Here is a 22096-nt window from a genome sequence, read left to right as displayed (position 1 = left end):
GGGAAATTAGAATTAAGAGTGTAGTTAGTCCTGAAGTTATTGTTCCTGGAATTGTTGGCATTTCTTGCAGCATTAACATGTAGTGACATTGACTCTACAACCATATGATTTGAAGGTCTCATCTCACGTTGTTTTTCATCTTGAATCAGCAGAGAGAAAGCTTGTGCCATTGAAGGAAGAGGATTCATCATAAGAATACTACATCTCACAACACTGTACACCTCATTGAGCCCCATGAGGAATTGAATCAATCTCCTATCTTGTTCGGCCTTGTGCATACCTTTCTTAGAACCACAAGTACACTGACAGTTGCATTGAGTTCTGGCACTCAAAGTGCTTAACTCTTCCCAGAGTTTCTTCAACTGAGTGTAATAACTTGTGATGTCCAGAATTCCCTGAGACAGATCATTAATCTCCTTTTGGATTTGATACAATCTCGCACCATTAGTTTGTTCATATCGATCCTCCAATTCTCTCCATAATTCAACAACATCATTTGCATATTCTACACTGTCCGCTATTTCCTTTGAAAGTGAATTTAGAATCCACGAAGTCACCATATCATCACATCTTTTTCACTATCTAAACTTAAGAGATTGGGGATCTGGACGCTTACACTATCCACTAATGAAATCAGTCTTATTTTTTTTTACAGAAAGACCACGCAAAATTGCAGGCCTCCAGGATCTATATCCAATTCCACTAAAAGCCACACTAACTAGCATAGTTCCAGGATTATCCGACAGATGTAGGTAGAGAGGATTGCTAGGATCTAGAACAGAATTAACGGTAGGTTTAACATTTTTGACATTAGCAGTATTTTTATTATTTACATCGGTTTGATCGACAACATCCATATTAAGAAATGCAAGGAACTCAGAGTAAAAAAATAGAAGGAGAAAACTTAGGAAAATGAAATTGAAGATGAGGTAAAGCTCACACTGTGTGGATCGATTGAGAATTGAATCAAGACGAAGAACACAACTTAGATTGCTTGATTTATGGGACGTCTAAGTCGGAGATTTCTCTGCTCTGATACCATGTCAAGTTGTGGCTTTGGAATCTCAAACTTCACCATTTGTTAGAGACTCCATTGATGAGCTCTAGAAGCTTCACATGAACTAGAAGAAAAAGGAAATCGATCTAGAAAAGAGGACAAGAGCATGTGTTGTATTACACACTCTAATAGTGCATATATACGCGCGGGGTACCACTCCACTAACTAATTCCAACTAACTTGACATCTAGGACACAACTAACTACCAACTAACTATGATTAACTAAGCTAGCTAAACTAATTGTGGTTACAAAGAAAAATTAAATACATACACAGTATGTATAACTATATTTCAATAAAATTGAATAAAAGTAGCTATTTAAATTTATTATTACACCTATGTACATTTATATTTTTAGTCATCTGTATTTTTAGTCTAGTTCTTTGCTATTATAATAATCTAATTCTTTGCATTTAAATTCTAGTTTGATTGGTACTTTTCTTTTCTAAGTACAAGAATTTATTTCATGTTAAAATAATCGATTTTTAGCTGAGTACTTAAATTATCCATCACTATTTGATTCAATTATCATCAATATATCTTGGTAAATAATAGGTTTCTCAAAGAACAGTTGATTTGATAGTATTATGTTGAAAGTGTAGTCGCCGGAATATGCGTTTGATAGTGTATGTCTCATATTTAAGAAAAAACCTGATAAATAACCAAAAAATCGACAAAAACCGAATCGATAAAAATCCCGACTTAATTGGTTTGATTTAGTTTCAATATTTAAAAACCGACTTACTGACCCAAACCGAACCATGAACACCCCTAGTCAACACTAGTAAACAAAAACCATCTCAATTCTTACCTCTTGTTTCTGGTTGTTATGTGTCGTTTCATGATAATGTATCATATTATATTAGTATATTGTACTGTATTATATTATATCGTATCGGTTTGATGACTACTCATTATTTAGATAAATAGTAGTATTTGTCTTCATTTTATGATGTTATGCACCAACAATATGACGAATAAACTTACAATATCATAAAGAAAAAGTAAGGTACAAGATAGAATTGGTATATCAAAAGGTAGAGTAAAAGATAAAATAAGATTATTAAATATAATAAAGAATGAAAAGATAAGAGAAAAATATAAGGTAACGATGTGATCACAACAAATCGGTCGTCACATAAAGTGGAACTTTTCATCGCTACGTAACGATGGATTTAACAAAACGATACAATAAAATTTAAATAATAAATAAAACAAATATTATATTTGAAGTAACAATACGATATAATCCAACATGTAACAACCATCCAAACAAGCTTAGTGTACTTCTAATTATATTAATTAAATCTCTCGTAAATAATACGTCTCCTTGTATTTGCGTTTAAAATAAGTATTACAAAATGAATATAAGTTTTATGTTTCGATGGTGTAAAAAGATTTAAATCCTAACATGTAACTCTCTATACAAACATTAGTGGATAAACCTAAAAAAAATGAAAAACAATCTTTTGTAGTAATAGGTGAAAATACACTCATATTATAAAATATTCCTTGGACTATGCTAGCGTTTATACAAAGATTTGGTTAAAACTTCAAAAAAGTTAGTGTTTAGATAAATTAGCTAGTGTTTAGATGTAGATTTGGTTGAAACTTGAAAAAAAGATATTGACCTGAGCAATTTTGGTTTTGATGATTGACAAAGGAACAAATATGTGAACCAGGTCCATGGACAGTGTACACAGGTAAAAGAGATAAGTATAAGTGGTTATTTCTGATAATTCTTGAACGAAAATGTTGCATATTTGATAAGGAGCATGACTCCTTACTTGAAGGTAACTCTATCCAAGATAAGAGAAGACTTAGAAGTTGAAGTTGACTAGAACTCTTCCACCAAGGAAGAGTAAAGCAATAGAACTCTAGTTAATCTATATTTACTAACTCTATATATATCAGTTGTGTTCTCTTTTACAGATGATGCACATATACTGAAGTTAAGCATAAATTGAGAGCAAAATAGCAGGACATTTTGTGAGCAATTCCTCTGAGATTTATGAGTGCAATCCTGAAGCTATACGAATTAAATTGAAGAACCATCTCCCTAAAAAGTTTTATGTGCCTTTCTTTATTTCTAGTTGAAAGTGTATTATGCGTTTTGAGTTGTACCTTTTAGCTTTTTTAGAAGTAAATTGTACTAGGTACCTGAGTTGTATCATTCAAGTTAGAGTTAACTTGAAGTAGTCGCAACATCCTGCGGCGTGTTGCTATAAGGGTTAGAGTTAATCCTTATGTTTGCAAGAGGTTGTAAGCTCGAGTTGTATTGTTCAAGTCAGAGTTAACTTGAAGTAGTCGCAACAGCCCATGGCTGGTTGCTATAAAGGTTAGAGTTAATCCTTAAGTTTTTGCAAAAGTTTGTAAACTTTGTTGTTGGCTTAGAGTTGTAGTGAAGTGTTTGAAGAAAATTCTACTGGGTAGTAAGTCATGATTTTTTCACCTTTTGAGCCGGGTGTTTTCCACGTAAAAATACTTGTGTTTTTTACTTTCTGTATTTATTATTCCGCAACTGTAGTGTAAGGAACACGTAGATGAACCAGGTCCTTCTATAATTTGTGTACACGAAAAATTGGATACCACACAAATCATCCCCCTCTTGTGTGGTATTGAAGTATAAAACATCAAAAGGATTTTTGAAGTTGTGTTGGAAAATACTCTTTGGAAGTTGAAGTCATGTCTAAACATGTATTTTACTTGAAGAAATATTGAAATTTTGTGAGGGGAAAAAAACTTACTCCCTCTGTTTCATATTAAATGATGTACTTTCCTTTTTAGTGTGTTCCAAAACAAATGACATATTTCTAAATTTGGAAATAATTCAACTTTAAACTCTTTCATTTTACTCATTTACCCTTATTGAGAAGCTTTTATAGCCATACAAATGGCATGGCCCCACAAACTTTTTACCCCTTAAATTTTTAAGACCACAAATTTCAAAAGTCTTCTTCTTTTTTTTCTTAAACTCCGTGCTGAATCAAACTACCCATATAATATGAAATGGAGGGAGTAATAGTTAATGGAACTTGAAAATTTATCGTCTCTTTTTTTTCAAAAAACTGATTAAATTTCATTAGCAAATAATATTTTTAATTTTTTTTAATAAGTTTAAATTTAACCTTCCAAAAATAACAAAAAGGAGTGAAATAACTCTATATAAATCTCTCTTTCCTCTGGCATTTGCATACGTTATTCTCAAAGTCTGACTTCAAAGCCCCCTCCACCTTCCTTTTTTAATTCTTACGTCCCATTAAACAATACATTAAGACATTAGTAGTAGTAAACTCCGCTTAATATGTCCAACTTGAATTTATTTTAACACACAAATCTCTATCTAAACACTCCCCCCTCCCACCAATCCCAACTCCACTTCACCCCCACCCCTACACTCCTAACGTCCTTCTCTTCTCACTAACTCCTATAAACATACCAGCCAGCAATATTATCATATCCCCCTCAGATCAAATTGAGGACAGCTTTGCTCTCTGCAATGGCGGGTTCTAACCAAACCCCTTACTATACTCCAACCTCCAAACCGTCATCAGCCACACTCCCTTTTTCTTCTTGGAAAAAACTCAATCCTTATTATTCTTTAGCTGCCGTAACTTTCCTCTGTTGTGCTTGTTATTACGCTGGCTACTTGCAACACAGCTCCGTTGGCCTTCGCGTCTTAACCACATCTACCATAGCCTCTACCACTAATTGCTTCTCTTCTCAAAATAATACCTCTATTACTACTTCCCGTGTATCATCTACTTCTTCTTCCTCCCCACTAGACTTCAGAACTCACCACGCCGCTGATGATGGCGGAGCTGTGGCCCCAGATGACGCCGTTAAAATATACCCGCCGTGTGACGTTAAGTTCAGCGAGTACACTCCCTGTGAAGACCAAAAAAGATCATTGAAATTCAAGAGAGATAGATTGATATACAGGGAAAGACATTGCCCTGAAAAGAATGAATTACTGAAATGCCGTATACCAGCTCCGTATGGTTACAAGAATCCGTTCAAGTGGCCACTGAGCAGGGATTTGGCTTGGTACGCTAATGTTCCACACAAAGAACTGACGGTCGAGAAAGCTGTTCAGAACTGGATTCGATTTGAGGGCGACCGGTTTAAATTCCCTGGTGGTGGTACTATGTTTCCTAATGGTGCAGATGCATATATTGATGATATTGGAAAATTGATTAATCTAAAAGATGGTTCCATTAGGACCGCCATTGATACTGGTTGTGGGGTAAGTTCACTTTCTTTATCTTCATTACTTCCATTATTAACTCTGATAGTCGATTTTCTTCTTTCAAAACAGAGCATTAATTAATTGTTGAAGTTTCTGTTATCAGTCGATTTTTTTCTTTCAAAACAGGGCATTATTGAATGCATCACGCAAAACACTTGCTAATTATTTATTTTTTCATTTTTTTTCTCTTTTTTACCTTTTATGGGTGTTTTCTTCTCCGTTTTATTCGCTTCCTGATCTTTTGGTAAGAAAGACTAACTCCACATGTTAGAAGTCGGGGAAAGTCCTAAAGTAGCTTGTTTTGGTTAAATTGATGTTTACAAGATTTGAATCAATTGTGTGAACTCTGTTTTCTAAAGAGATAATGACGAAAGTGATCTTCATCTCTTGTTTGGATTATTAGCATAGCGAGTGGATGGAAAAAAAAGAATACCGGCAGCTTTTTTGATCCTATGTATAATATCTCTTGTACACCTGGCAATGCATGCATGATGTCTCTTTCTTCTACAATGAACCTGTATGCTATCGACCAAACAATTTGGCAGTATTGCATGAAGCATATTTTTATTTAAATGGATATATAAAAAAATAAAATATGTTCCTCAATTTGGATATATCTTGTATGGCCGTCACATTTAAATTACCAATCAAAACTATGTATTAGCAAAATGCGCGTTTCATGACTTGGTACGTTTTCATTCGAAATTAATCTTACATAAACCTATAAGTTGGAAAATGCGCGTTTCATTTCATCTTTATTGATGGGATTTTGTGCATATATAAGTTCATCTTAAGAAGCTGGTACAATTTACACAGGTGGCGAGTTGGGGAGCTTATCTTTTGTCAAGGAATATACTAGCCATGTCATTTGCACCTAGGGATACACATGAAGCACAGGTTCAATTTGCTCTTGAGCGTGGAGTTCCTGCTTTGATTGGAGTTATTGCCTCTAAGAGGCTTCCTTATCCATCTCGAGCTTTTGACATGGCCCATTGCTCTCGTTGCCTCATTCCCTGGGGCGAATATGGTTCGTAATTCTCAAATCCAGTAACCATTTCAGTACAGTCGTCATTGTTAATACTTTTTGTAAATCATAATGGTAATAAAAGTTCTTTGCGTTGGTACTTATATATATGGATCAGACGGTACGTACTTGATTGAAGTTGACAGAGTTCTAAGACCTGGTGGATATTGGATCCTTTCCGGTCCACCGATCAACTGGAGGAAACACTGGAAAGGCTGGGAAAGAACCAGAGAAGACCTAAATGCTGAGCAAACCAAAATTGAGCAGGTGGCTAAGAGCCTTTGCTGGAAAAAATTTGTTGAGAAAGATGACATTGCAATTTGGCAGAAGCCATACAATCATTTACAGTGTAAAGAATCACGAAAGATGTCGAGAAATCCGCCCATGTGCCCTGCCCAAGATCCTGATAAAGCCTGGTTCGTGCACCTTAATTCTAATCGTAATTAGACAATGTAGTTAGAGTATACTCGAGATGTCATTTGTTAAGATTATTCCATGTTCATTTGATGTATTCATCAGGTACACAGAGATTGAAACTTGTTTAACTCCTTTGCCTGAAGTATCAAGTGAAGACAGGGTAGCTGGTGGACAATTGGAAAAATGGCCTAAAAGATTGCACGCAATACCGCCTAGGATTAGCAGGGGAACTGTAGAGGGGATCACGGCTGACACTTTCAAGAAGGATTCACAACTATGGAAAAGAAGAATGTCTTACTACAAGACGGTGAATAATCAATTAGGCCAACCAGGCAGATACAGAAATCTACTAGATATGAATGCCAACCTTGGTGGTTTTGCTGCCAATTTGGTTGATGACCCTGTTTGGGTGATGAATATAGTTCCTGTTGAAGCTAAGGTCAACACACTTGGTGTTATTTATGAACGAGGATTAATTGGAACATATCAAAGCTGGTAATTCCACTACCCAAACTACTCTACACCTCAATTACAATCATGTGGGGTGGCTATATGAATTTTCACTCGTCCATGCTTTATTCAATTGTGATTTACCTTTTTTGTTACATTTAGGCATTAGTATATCTTTGATTTACAGTGAGCATTGTTTTGTAGGTGTGAGGCCATGTCAACTTACCCAAGAACATATGATCTTATCCATGGTGATTCTGTATTTACTCTCTACGAAGACAGGTAACTTATGTTGCTATTAAATTCTATATACAAAGGGATGGTGAATTATATATGAGACTGTTTTGTCTTTTGTACTTGTATCGACAGGTGTGAAATGGAGGATATATTACTTGAAATGGACAGAATATTAAGACCAGAAGGAAGTGTAATAATCAGAGACGACGTAGATATATTGGTTAAAGTAAAGAGGATAGCAGATGGGCTGAACTGGGATAGCCAGATTGTGGATCATGAAGATGGACCTATGGAAAGGGAAAAGCTTCTTTTTGCAGTAAAGTCATACTGGACAGCTCCAGCTACCCAAGAATCCAAGATTTATTAAAAACCCACTAATCCTTTTTAATTTCTTTTTATATTCTCGTTATATGTCTTGTTCATCTTTTTTCTCTTTCTTTACTTAGTTCTATTACTTAACAAGTTTTATATATGACGACACATGATTCTTTAGCTATTTTAATCGAGTCAATCTCTGTGAAAATGATATTAAACACAATGACAATGCAGTGAAGTTCCTTTAGAATAGTTTTGGTTCATTTCAGGAATCGTCTCTCCAATTATTGAAGTTACATGCATGACCTTTCTTTTTTACGTCATAAATACATATTATTAAAATACCTTATCTTATCACTACTAGAGATGTTGCTATATGTATTTACCGATAATGAATCCACATCGCATAACAAGAACACTTGCCTAAGGTAGCTAATAGACAAAGACAAATTTACATCTTGTTTACTCAAGATATAGTGCCCTTGATTCAATAGTTTCTTGCTTTTATTACCTTTATCATATTTAATTTTTAAGCGTTGGATCAGCCATTTCATTATTTATTTTTCTTAAATCCACACCGTTTAACCACTTTTTGGTTTTTCAATCTGGGGTTTACAAACTTTATTTCTTTCTTTTCATCCATTAAGCGTTGGAGTAAATCTGTAATTCATTAATAGTGCAACTTTGAATTTAAAGTTATGCTCGAATCCTGCGCCTAGTGCTGAACGAAGGTTTTACTGTATTATCTGGGGATACTAAGTGGGCGTTTGGACATTAGAAATGTAAAATTAAAAAAAAAAAGGTAAAAAAAAAATTTCAATTGAAAACGGTATTTGAAATTTTGAGTTGTGTTTTAACATGAATATAATTTTGGATTGTTTTTGAAATTTTGTAAGTGATTTAAGTGAAAATTTTAAAAAATAAGTTTTTGGAGTTTTTCAAATTTTCAAAAATTTTCAAAATGCGTCTTCAAATAAAAATTGAAAATTTTATGAACAAATGCTGATTTCGAAAAAAATAAAAAACATTTAAAAAGAAGGAAAAAATTTCTCATGACCAAAGGGGCTCTAAGTTAACAATTACTACTAATAGAGTAGCTATTTAATTTAATTAGTACCACCCAAGATTTTGGGAAGCATCAGGTCTTGAGAAGTGGATTGCTGACTAAGCTAGCCATAGATCTACAACTTTTAAAGGAGTATAGAGTTAAGATGTTCCCTGTTAATAACGCAGGCATGTTTGACGGTCCTTAATTACTTCTATGTAGATTAATAAATAAAGATCCGGATAATAATTTATTGCGATCTCTGTTGGAATCTCAAAGCAGTTAAACAACAAAGTCAGACTTAAAAGTCAATCTCCTTCCTCCGAGTTTAAGAGCCTTCCTTAGTTAGTAACGGCAATTTGCGCCCACATACACCTGCCCCTACACCAACACCCACATCCCCCGTCACCCGTCACGCCCCATTCCACATAGTTTTTTTTCCTTCACTTTTTCAGTTTTATTTCTTTTGAGCTTTTGATTGGACTTTCGAATTTAATCAATCAAAAGATTGAAAGCTCTTTTTTTGTTCATATACTGAATTCGACAACTAAAAAAATACAAGTTCTTGCTGCTCATTTTAAAAAACACAAATATCCCCTTATTATAGTATTTGCATTATTAATTTCTCTATTGATTATAACACTCCCCATAGACCAAAAATAAGTATTTTTTAAGTATGTATTTTTCAAAACTTGTAAACAGGAAATGACAACAAATTATTGAATAAGACATGTGATTTAATACTAGTAATAGCTTTCTTGCTTTTGAAATCTTAAGCTACTGTACCCTTTAAAAAGGATTTAACTTATAAAAAAATTCATTTTTATGTAGTTATATTTTTTATTGTTTCATTTTAATATTATAAATCTATTTAGTTAGATAAATATTTCTTTATGTAGAATTTGCACTACATCAATGTTTTAAGTGATTTATTAAAAAAAAAAGAGAGATAAGAATAACACAATTATATTCGTGAAGAATTTTCATGATATAATGATGTATATGATTTTTTTAAAACAAAGGAATGTGTATCTACCTTGAATATAGGGTACATATTAGAAATTTACCCCATAAAAAACTTGAATCCCTGCATTTTCCCAAATTACAATATAATCCACTACAACACGCACTCCGCATTGCCCCTTAGTGACTGTGGTTAGTTTTCAGCCCTTTAGGCATGAACGTGATTTAAAAAAAAAAAAATAAGACCCGCCCCACGATCCACAAAGATTTTAATAAATAAATAAATAAATCCGCACCGCACCCGTGAAGCCCAAACCCGCACCGCCTCGCATAGGCTGAAACCCGCCCCGCCCCGCACTGCCAAGTTGTCATTCCTATTCTTTAGTTAGTAATGTGATATATTTCGGATCCTGCATGAATGAGGGATAATTCGTGCAACGGGCTGCCCTAACTATTGTTAAGATCTTGCGTTAGTTAATTAAATCAAAACTTTGATACTAAAATGGGATATGTGTCACTTATTGTCACGACCCCACGACCCCAAACACCCCGGTCGTGATGGCGCCTATCACGGTACTAGGCCAGCCAAAACAATACGAACAATATGAAGATCTTTTGTAAAATTCATTTTTTTCTAAACAGATTATGTCTCAAATCTTTTATTTTTAAATATCAAAAGAAATACGCGGAAACAAGTACGTAAATACATTAACACAGCCCGAATCTGGTGTCACCAGTCATGAGCCACTAAGTACAACTCAACGCTGTCTACTTAATACAAAATAAGTCTGAAATATAAAGTATTAGGATAAGAAGGAGAAACACAGGGCTGCGAACGCCATGCAACTACCTTGCTAACTCCGGAAAAACACAGAAGCTGCTGAAAGCTCTGGCACTTGGATCTGCACTCAAAGTGCAGGGAGTAACGTGAGTACGCCAACTCAGTAAGTAACCAAAGTAAATAAAGTCTGAGTGCAGTGACAAGCATTTAAAATCATATGCATACTTTATCAAGAATCTCAACAGAAATATCAAAATCAAAATCTGCAGTTCAATAACCAAATACCTAGTAAAAACTCTAGTTTCAATGAAAAATCCTTTAAAGCGTTTATTCAACATTTTTCAGTAGAGGCTTAGTATAAAAGAAGAGTGAAAACAGAAAATCTCATAAACAGGCCCCTCAGGCAAAGTATCACTCATAAGTATAGCCACTCGGGCAAGCCTCTCAGCCACTCGTGACTCAGCTCTCGTCAATCAGTACTTGTCACACCTCCTTTTTGCGCCCCCCCGAAGGGTTAAATGCGCGAGGGAGTTTTTCCAATTTAAGTGACAATATTCGAAATGGGATTATTTATTTAATTTAGAGTCGCCACTTGGGAAAGGTTTGGCTTTTGGTGTCCCAAGTCACCGGTTTATCTTGAATCCCAAATCGAGGAAAATATTCGACTTTTCCAAATGAAGTCTGCGAACCAGAAATTCTAAGTAAGGAATTCTGTTGACCCGAGGGAAGGTGTTAGGCACCCTCGAATCCCGTGGTTCTAGCACGGTCGCTTAAATTGTTATAATGGCTAAATATCTGATTTAAATATATGTTATGACTTACGTGCTTTTATTAAGTTTAAAACCGCTTTTATTATTATCATTTATTTTTATAGAATTGCAACGTCGTGAAAATGCATCTCAAACCACGTCACAATCAATGCACCCGTAGTTGTTAACACATTTCGACTCCGTTGAGATTTGAATTTGGGTCACATAAATGCACACCCGAATTTAAGAATGTAATTTAATTAAGTCGTGCCTAGAAAATCTAACGCGTTATTATTTTGAGAAAGGCCATGGAAGTCACTAAACGGCCTGTCCTGAATTCTAAATATTTATTATGGTTAATTATTGAGAGCCCCGCAATTTACGTTTTTATTTGGCGGGGCTCGTCTCATTATTTTAGAAGGAAACATCCTAAAGCGACTACATTTCTAATGTATTTGTGTCTAAAAATAGAAGAAAAGATGCATGCTAATTCAATTATATGCTTCGGCCAAATCCAGATTGTGGTTAATCGTCTGATTAATTATTTACAGAGTAAAGAAATGTTGTTCCTCGTGAAACATGCTTTTAATTGAGTAGGAGAATTATACATGAGATTGATGAAACACTACACTTAGCCCCAAATACTCCCCGAGTTGAACTTTTGAATTTATTTTAACAAGATTAATAAAAAAGGGGTTACTCATTAGATGGTAACTACTAATAACATTCAGAATTTAACCTAAAACTGCCTACCGAAACTAAAGTTTCTAATCTTAAAACTGCGTTATACTCGGCGAAACTAAGCAAACCGTTCACCCTACATACTTAAAACATAACTGGAAGAAGAGTTTGAATTAACAATTCTACCAAATGATAGCACATTCCATAAATCATATGACTACATCACGGGTACTGCCAACAAACCATATCGCATTTTTAGGCCAGAATATTTTCAATTAAGTACAAACTTACTAATGTGTTTTCTATTGGGATACAAATAAAAGAATTTATACAACTTTAACGATATTCGCAAAAAGCTGCAAGTAAGGCAACAGATGATTAAACATTCTTCAGATCTTTCAATTCATGCCTTTCATGGTTACATCAGTATGAAATGTGTACCTGGATGTTGAATACAACAGGAGAAGAGGAAGAAGATAGAGCAAATCAGCAGCAGCAGGAACAAAGTAACAGCAGCAAACAAAGCAACACAACAGAACAGGCTCGAGTGCAAGAATGCAACTATAGCCGATAGAAAGAGTAACCAAATGACAGCAGCACACAGTGGAGTAGAATCAGAACTCCAGGCAGAACAAAACCAGTAGTAAACCAATGAAAACACTCGACTAGTAGACTCAACTGGGACTTCAAAGAGTTAGAATTGATTGAACAGGTTGAACAAATGAAACCCAAACAACAATAGGAAGAAAACAGTTTCTGATTGTTGACTGTATGCCTTCTATTTCTTAACTTCTCTCTATCTGTTCTGAAAATCCCAACCCCCAGTCCAGTCTGAGTTCCCTATGTGTGTTCCCTAATATCAGATGTATTCCTCCCCTATCTCTGTCTCCTATATGTTCTATATGTATGTATTTCAGCTCCCTCCCCTCCAATCCCTTGTCCCCTATCTTTCTTAATTCCCTCCCAGTTCTCCCTTTTCTTTTGTTTTCTTAACAATTTCTTCTCCCTATCTATGCCCTCTCTATGTTCACTAATATCAGGTGGTATTCTCCCCCTTCTCTATCAGATGTCCTCCTCCTTTTATATCCTTAACATCACCCCTTTTACAGCCTGTTAGATTAATCAGATACCCCTCCCATGTGCTATCTTATTTTCAGATTCCACTTACTATTTAAAATAAGAACACCAACCCATGATATTCCCTGGCAGACTTACTTTTAGGTAAGGTTTAATATTTTTGAACTAAAGCAAGGTAATGGGCAGCAGAATGTAGTCTGACAGCACATGCTGTCCAACTATTTAATTCAAAAACACTTAGGCAGGGCACAGGCTGTGCACAAAATGCACATGTTGTGCATAAGTGCACATGCTTTCCAATTTCAGAGCTGTGACTAAACAGAACATTGCTCTTTTACACTTCTGATTCAAATTACTAATTATAAGCACTAAACTCAGTTCCTAAGTGATTCAAGACATGGTTATCAAAAGTAAATCGATTTGTTATTGTTCGGACAACTGAAACTAATTGACGACATATGTCGACTCGACTATACTAGTTATAACACATACAATCGTAACAAAAAATCAGACATTTAACAGTATCGACACATGACTTGAATTATACTGACTAAGCAAAGTGGTACTCGAGGAATCAATTAGTCAGTCCAAATTTGAAAATCGGCTAGTTGCACAACACTTACATACACATTATCAGAACAAATGGAAAGACTCAATCAAACAACAGAGGTTCAGGCAAAGTGGTCAAGGCACAGTTGATAAAAGTCAAGGACACAAACAAAACATGAACAGACCTTTATAACAATCAGATGAACCAAAACAAATAAGAAAAGAAAGAACTCACCTTAAACCTCGAAAGATCAGAAGTGTTTCTCAGATAAGAAACACCTCGATTAAGGTCCATTAGACCTTAATTTCTTTGGCTCGAACAAGACACGGACCAGTGACGAGGAACCCTAAGGTTCAAAAACTAGATCCGGGATTCATGCTTCCCTGGTCAGATTCGGACCAAACCAAGTATGGTTTGGTCACGAGGGGGGTCTGGGGAGTGTCTGGTGTGAAGCTGGGGTTAAACGGTGTAGATCGAGTTTTGACTCGAATCTTCAAATGAAGATTCGAGAAGGTGGGATGGTATTCGAACTACGTGGTTAACAGATCCGTGTTCCGGATGGCAAGGGGGTTCTATGGTGTTAAGGGCGAGGTCACCGGCGTTCATGCCGCCGGGTTTCTGGTGAAGGGAGATGGGGGCGGCTAGGGTTTGAGGGGAAGGGTCTGTGGAGACGAAGGCTGGGGTATTGGATAGGGGGGCAGGGTATGTTAAGGGGCTTATATATGGAATGGGTGGGTTGATCTCGGCCGTTGGATGAGGCAAGATGGAAGGCCCAGATCTTTCATCTGATGGGGAAACGGTGTCGTTTCATCCAAAAGGGGTTTGGGTCGGTCTGAGTGGAAACGGGTCGGGTTTCTCAGTGGGTTATGGGGAATTGATCTTGGCCGTTGATCAATTTGAGATCAACGGCCTAGATCGGACTGCAGTAAAACGGTGTCGTTTGGAATGCCCCCTGAGGCCAGCTGGTCCGGACCGGGTTTACATGGGGTTTGGGCTGAGTTTGTTTGGGCTTGTTTGTTTTAAAATCGGACTGTCCCAAGTCCGAAACTCCTTCTCTTCTCTTTTTTTTTTCTTTTTAATTCCTTAAATTAATTTGCCAAATAATACCATGTAAACATTGGACAACAATTATCACACAATTAACATTTAATTATACTAAACACTTAATGACAAAATACAATGAAGGACGCACATATTTTATTTTTCTTTTAATAAACAGATTACGGTCCACACGACATATAGACATATATTTTTTTTGAATAAAACAACCACGGGCAAAATCGCAAATAACTAGCAAAAAAAATGCCACGTAAAAATCCAGCAAATGTACAGCAAGACCAATTGCTATTATTTTGTTTCTTTTGGAGTGATTGTCGCGTAAAACAAAAATCACGTGCTCACAGCTGCCCCTCTTTGTTCGGAAACACGAAGAGTTTTCGTGCAAAGATAAAGTGAGCGTGTATGAGCGATTTTTGCCTATGGACTACTCTGTGTGAAGCATGTTTTGAAAGATCTGACCGAATCTTGCTTCAAAGATTTCCTACATATCCTGGGCTAAACAGGAATCAGGTCAATGTAGTTCGGGAAAACTTTGGCAGCTGGGATTACCATGGGATTGCAAGGCTTGCTGTTACTGTTGTTGCTGTTGTCACTGCTGTGTTGCTGACCGCCTTATTACAACCAAAAGAAAATTGAAACTGAACTAAACACTTATATGCATGTCAACTGCTAGTTACAAGATTCCTATCTATGATTCTTTTGCGACCTGATCTTGGGTCTTAGCTGATTCTGCTTGTAGACTCCGATCTGAATCTTGATGCTTGCAAGTTGGAGGCGCCTATTTATTTCTACGATACTGAATATGACGGGGTTGGTAGAACTCGGGACCTTGATCAAATCTTGGAGCGATCCGCCTTCCATTTTCTCCGGTGTCTCTGGACATCTTTTTTTTTCTTTTTCTTCTTAGATTTTGAGTTGAGACTCATCTTGTGGGTCGTTTCGATCTGTGTGGCTCGAGGTTAGACCTGCGGGAAATACAAATGAACGAAATTTTCTGCCCCAGTTTCACTAAGAAAATTTCGTGAATTATTTGCCAGGAAGTTCATAAAATTAATGAAAGAGGATATGCATGCTCAGTTCAGGGTTGGAGCCCTAATATCGACTAGCTGGGGAAAGGTTCAGTTTAGAGTTGAAACTCTAATACTGACCAACTGGGGAAAAGTTCAGTTTAGGATTTAAAACCCTAATGCTGATTAAAGGAAAAAGTTCAGTTCAGGGTTTAAAACCCTAATGCTGACTAAAGGAATGAGTTCAGTTTAGGGTTTAAAACCCTAATGTTGACATGCATGGAAAAAGCTCAGTTTAGGGTTTAAAACCCTAATGCTGGCTGAAAGGAAAAAATTCAGTTTAGGGTTTAAAACCCTAATGCTGACTAAAGGAAAAAAAAACTCAGTTTAGGGTTTAAAACCCTAATGCTGGATGAATGGAAAAAGTTCAGTTTAGGGTTTAAAACCCTGATGCTGACTAAAGGAAAGAGTTTAGTTTCGGGTTTAAAACCCTAATGCTGACATGCATGGAAAAAGTTCAGTTTAAGGTTTAAAACCCTAATGCTGATTGTATGGAAAAATTCAGTTTAAGGTTTAAAACCCTAATGCTGATTGAAGGAAAAAGTTCTCGGGTTATGCCGAAAAGATTCATCGAGTTATGCCGGGAGGATTCATCGGGTTATGCCGGGAAGATTCATCGGGTTATACCGAAAAATTCATCGGGTTATGCCGAAAAAATTCATCGGGTTATGCTGGGAAGATTTATTGGAAAAGATTCGTCGGGTTATGCCGATGGGATTCATCGGGTTATGCCGGGAAGATTCATCGGGTTATGCCGAGGGGATTCATCGGGTTATGCCGAGAAGATTCATCGGGTTATGCCAGGAGGCTTCATCGGGTTATACCGGGGAGGTTTATCGGGTTATACCGAAAAATTCATCGGGTTATGCCGAAAAGATTCATCGGGTTATGCCGGGAAGATTTATCGGATTATGCCGAAAAGATTCATCGGGTTATGCCGAGGGGATTCATCGGGTTATGCTGGGAAGATTCATCGGGTTATACCGGGAAGATTCATCGGGTTATACCGGGAGGATTTATCGGATTATGCCGAAAGATTCATCAGGTTATGCCGAGGGGATTCATCGGGTTATGCCGAAAAGATTCATCGGGTTATGCCGAGGGGATTCATCGGGTTATGCCGGAAAAATTCATCGGGTTATGCCGGAAAATTCGTCGGATCATGCCGGGAAGGTTTATCGGGTTATGCCGAGAGATTCATCGGGTTATGCCGGGAGGATTCATCGGGTTATGCCGTGAGGATTTATCGGATTATGCCGAAAAGATTCATCGGGTTATGCCGGGAAGATTCATCGGGTTATGCCGAAAAGGAAAAGAGTCCTCGGGTTATGCCGGGAATTTGGATAGAAAAAGTTCCTTGGGTTATGCCAGGGAGATCCGGGGTTTATACCGGGATAGTTGAGGAACGAGGTCCTATGCTACCATGATTTGTTTTTCTTTTGAGATGTTCATTTTTTATTCCTTGTCTTCTTTCCTTCCTTTGGTTCTCCCTTTTTTTTTTTTTCTCTTTTTTTTTATTTATCAGAAATGCACGAAAGAATTATGGGGAAACTTACCATTGGTCGTTTTCCCGCTGCAAGGCTGTTTCAATGCTTGTGTGCTCCATTTCTTTTGGGCTACACCAGCTTCATGCATGGCTGCTTTGGGTCGCACCTGTCTCAATTTCCTACACAAAGAAAACATTGTCAGTTTGAAAATGGCGGTTGGTTTTGGGGGCCCTTGACCGTTCCAATTGCTTTGTCTTATCCTAATTCTTGTTGAGAAACTCTGCCATTGATTAGATTTACATGCGAAACCCTTTGGACTACTCAGACTTGCGTTTCCAGATTTTGTGATGATTTGCCTTATAAGGCTTTGGTTTTTCCGTCCCGTTCTGCTTGGGGATTTTGGTGGGGATTTTATCAGGGAGACTCTGTGGGGATTTGTACAAGAGAAACTCCGTGTGGATTTGTCCAATGCGAACTCTGTGAGGATTTTTTTTTTGTAGCAAACTTGCTGGGGATGTGCTGGGGTGGACTTCTTTGGGGAATTGTACAAGGGGAGACTCCATGGGGATTTGTAACAAGGGATATCCAGTGGGGATTTGTCGGTTTTGGAAGCAAATCAACTACCATGGCCAATCGGGATGAGACTGACGCGCCACTGAGGTCGTACATTTATATTTGACTCTTGCCAAACGGAGCCCTGTAAAACCGGTCCTGCCACCTTTCTTTGCGATTATTACGGAATTAAGAGTTAGATAAAAAAGAACTCAAAGAAAACTATGTAAAGGAGAACATATGAGTTTAAAGAAAAACGCCCCTCTCGGGGAGAAAAGAAGGACTTATCTGGAGTGTATGCCAGTTTTAAACTGACATGACATGCCTTTTGGACTGGATGCCCGACCTCCGAGAACTTGCATTTCCTCATGAATCAAAACAGATCTATATTTTTTCAAAACCCGGGAACCTTGCCAGGACTTTCTGAGGTGGAATCATCTTTTTGGCCGACAACGCCCTTTGCGGGTTTTCGCTAGTCGGCCTCTCTCATTTCTCTTCTTACTGTCGCCTGCTAGTACTCTTTGCGAGTTTTTACTAAACAAGCTCTCTCATTTTCAATTTCTCTTCTCGCATCGCCTCATGGTGTCCAAAGGTTTTCACCGACAAGACTCTCTTATCTTTATTCTCCTCATTTGTTGTATCGGACCCAAATAATTCCATCTTCCTATTTTGAAATGCTTTGCTGATTGATCAGAAGGACTTGAAAAAGGTTTGGGGTGAAAAGAATTTGGATTGAACTACAACTTTGGAACCTTTTGGGTGGGATTATTGCTGAATCGTTATAACTTCTGCCCCAGTTTTACTTTCGGGGGGAATTCCTGGATTTTATTTTGATGTGACTGAACCCCAAGGAGAGGTTGCCTACGTATCCTTTCGGAATCAAGTCAGACGTAGTTCATAAAATTCTTTTGTTTTTGGATTTTTTTTTTGTTTTTCCATTTCCTCTTTCTTTCTCCTTTCCTTTTCCTCATTTTTCTCATTTCATTTTCTTTGTATTTTCATCCTCTTTTTTTTTTATCTTTCTTTTTCTTCTATTTTTTTTTTTGAATTTTTTTTTCAATAATAGTTTCAGGTTCCAAAGAGGGTAATCAAAGAAAAGTAACCTGCTCAAATGGGTTGGCAAAAGGTTAATAGTGTTTGGGTAGCGAGAATGAAAGCCTTCGTCATCTCAAACTGTGCAAAGATATCGCCAGAGTGATCTAGACATATCACTGCACCTGCTTTCCAAGCAAGGCTGACGTCGTTTCTTTCGACGTCGCCCAGATACAAATGCTCCATTTGGTAACGTTTTTCGATGACGTATGGACCCTTCTTTCTTGGTACAATTGCTCGTGACAAACTGCAGTTATTAAGGTTGTCATTCTGTACGGGTCTAAACCCATTTACTGCTCTCAAACTCTGCTTTAGTGACAGACATTTTCCAAACCATGAACCAATTTTCTTTAGTTGTTCCTACTTTTCAAATTCTTTATATCTCAAATTTTTGACTCATTATTTGAAATCTGATCGGAGTCCTCGTGATCCGGGCATGAAGTCCGCAAACATGTCATGTTATTTTACGCTGCATTTATCAGAATTGAAGAGAACACGAAAGAAAACATAGAAGAAGAAAGTGAGTAATGAAACATGATTTCATTTCTTGGCATTTTGGGGAAGATAAGGAAAAAGGTTGATATTCAGGAAATTAAAAACGTGAAAATGAAGAAAAACATCTGAGTCACCCTCTGGGGTAATTCGTGATGCAGAGAAGGTGGCAAGACAGGTTCATTAGGACTTCCATTTGATCAAGAATGGCGTAGCCTTCTAGTTTTGAAGCTTGGTGCTTGGCCCCATGTACGATACTTCAACGGTGCTAGTGCCCTCTCCTGGCTGGACCATGTGTATTTCGCATGGCTTTTCCCTCGCAGCCTCACATATTTCCTCCCATTCTTCGAATGGGGATACCTTATCATCTTCCTCTTTGTTGTACTTTGGCTTCTGTGGTATGCGTCCGACAAACACTGGCTCGTTCGGCCGAGGTGGTTTGACCGTCCCCCATACCATGGAGGCCTGCTTGAATACATCACTTATTCCTTTTTCTTGCTCCGGAGTTATCCTGGGTCCCTTTTCTGTATCAGCAATAGCAATTATGGCTTTTAGTGCCAGATCAACTTCCTCGTCTTCACAAATCATCCCAACTATCGGCCCGTTGTTGTGGGCGGGCAGCGGATTATTGGTCGCATTTGGGATATCCTCGTCTCTCAACACAATCTTCCCTTGGTCTAACAGACTCTCCACAGCTTGTTTCAATGTCCAACAGTCGTTGGTGTCGTGCCCTTCTACCCCTGAATGGTATGCACATCTGACACCCCGCTGATATGATGGTGATCCCGGGTTCTGCCCGTTCGGTGGTATGGGCTGCAACAAATTCATTTGGACAAGTTTAGGGAATAGGGTGGAATAGGGTTCGCCGATTGGTGTGTAGTTGGGTCTCCTGGGTGGTTCCCGAGGACGGAAATTATTTTGAGGAGGTCGAGGATTGTAGTGGTTTCGGTGAGGAGGCTGATTCCTAGGATGTGGGGCTTGCCCCCGATTGACTGGTTGTGTCTGCTGGATATAAGGCTGGGTGCTCATGACCATGTAAGGCTGAGGAGCGTAGGTCGCATTTTGGTGGGGGAAATAATGTTGCGAGGTTCTTTCCGAAGAACAAAGCCCGGGATTATGATATTCTCCCACCTCTGACACTGCCATGGATGTTTCCTCTTTTTTCTTCCCTCTTGCCATTCCTCCAGACCCGCTTTGGACAGCTTGGGAGGTTGCCCTTATGGCTGCCTGACTCAAAATTCTTCCCGTTTTCAAACCGTTCTCCACCATCTCTCCAATCTTAATCGCTTCTGCGAAAGGCTTTCCCATGGCCGACATCATGTTTTGGGAATAGTCGGACTCTTGAGCCTGGAGAAAAGTAGTGACCATCTCTATCTCGTCCATGGAAGGTTTTACCCTTGACGCTTGCTCACGCCATTTGATGGCGTATTCTCTGAAACTTTCCGAGGGTTTCTTCTTTAAGTTTGACAAAGCATTTCTGTCTGGTGCGATGTCAATATTATATTGAAACTGCCCTACGAAGTCTCTGGCAAGATCATCCCATATATGCCAGCGAGATATGTCCTGGTCCATATACCATTCCGAAGCGACTCCCACCAAACTTTCTCCAAAATATGCCATTAGCAGTTCTTCTTTTCCGCCGGCTCCCCGCAATTGATTGCAGTATTTTTTAAGATGTGCAATGGGGTCACCGTGCCCATCGTATTTCTCGAACTTTGGGGTCTTGAAACCTACTGGCAGGTGCACGTGAGGGAACATGCATAGGTCGGCGTAAGAGACGCTCTTCTGTCCGCTCAATCCTTGCATATTTTTCAAACTTTGTTCAAGGCTTCTCATTCTCTTGGCAATCTCATTTTGTTCTGCAATTCTGGGGTTCTGATCCTGCCCGGGTGCAAGCTCGCACTGAGGCGGTAGAGGATTAGTGCTGGTAGCGAATCTAGTTGGTTCCATTGAGAACGATGGTGCTTGGAATGTAAAAGAGGATGAGTCAAAGCTTGGCTTGTACGTGGCAGGCTGTGCCGTAATCGGGCAAGGCGATGCAGTAAAGATGTTCATGCTTGCATCGGTGGCTGACATTCGGGGATGAGGGTCAGAAGGCGATCCAGCAGAGAAGGCTGAGGTGGCTGGGTACCCGAATGGGGTAGCAGGATAATTTATGGGGACATTAGAAGTCCCACTTGACCTGGAGAATAATTCAGGGAATCCGGGGATGACACTTGGCGGCTCTTTCCCATTATTCCAGTCGTCCAGCATTTCCAACATGCGGAGTCGTAGGATTCTATTTTCCTCCGCAGTTGCGGACTCAGGTGTGAGGACGGCTGAGATCGTGCTCTCCTCGGAAACAGGGATTGTTTGCAATGGAATTTCTGAAGACATTTCCACACTTCCTTTTGACCTGGTGAAGTAAGTGTGAGTACTGCTTCTGGTCCTAACAACAGGTAGTTGAACACTTCTCCTTGACCTCGTGAAGTATGAGTGCGAGGCCAGACTTTCACCAAACCAACCGTCTTTTCAAAAACCCTGGAGTACTCAACGACAAACGCACGGTTAATTTGCAGCAAATAACAGATAGTCAATCTCACGTTGGGCATGATACACCTACACAGTTAAGTGGATTACTACATGTTTGCTACGAGAGCATGCGTCATTCCGGCATTCTTCTTTTTATCAGTTTTTTCCCCCTTTTTTTTTATTATTATATATTTTTTTTATTTTGCAGTAAAAGAAATGCGACCGGATCCGATGAGGATT

General features: G+C 38.2%; 1 protein-coding gene across 1 annotated transcript; it reads left to right on the top strand.

The window, feature by feature from the left end:
* The first annotated feature begins 4431 nt into the window (after positions 1–4431).
* Positions 4432–8015, top strand: LOC107766739 (putative methyltransferase PMT15). The gene is made up of 6 exons (XM_016585577.2): positions 4432–5304; positions 6124–6334; positions 6450–6747; positions 6851–7243; positions 7403–7480; positions 7568–8015. The coding sequence occupies exons 1-6, from the start codon at positions 4558–4560 to the stop codon at positions 7800–7802; spliced, it is 1962 nt and encodes a 653-aa protein (XP_016441063.1). The 5' UTR covers positions 4432–4557; the 3' UTR covers positions 7803–8015.
* The last annotated feature ends 14081 nt before the right edge of the window (positions 8016–22096 follow it).

Source organism: Nicotiana tabacum, chromosome 6 (genome assembly GCF_000715075.1).
Source record: "Nicotiana tabacum cultivar K326 chromosome 6, ASM71507v2, whole genome shotgun sequence".
NCBI lineage: Eukaryota > Viridiplantae > Streptophyta > Magnoliopsida > Solanales > Solanaceae > Nicotiana > Nicotiana tabacum.
Note: the sequence above shows the minus strand (reverse complement) of the source record. Positions and strands in the feature narration are given on the sequence as shown.

Coding starts and splice junctions, on each gene's coding strand:
- LOC107766739 (XM_016585577.2), top strand. CDS start 4,558: ATGGCGGGTTCTAACCAAACCCCTTACTATACTCCAACCTCCAAACCG. Junction 5,305..6,123: donor CCATTGATACTGGTTGTGGG/GTAAGTTCACTT, acceptor CAATTTACACAG/GTGGCGAGTTGGGGAGCTTA. Junction 6,335..6,449: donor CATTCCCTGGGGCGAATATG/GTTCGTAATTCT, acceptor TATATGGATCAG/ACGGTACGTACTTGATTGAA.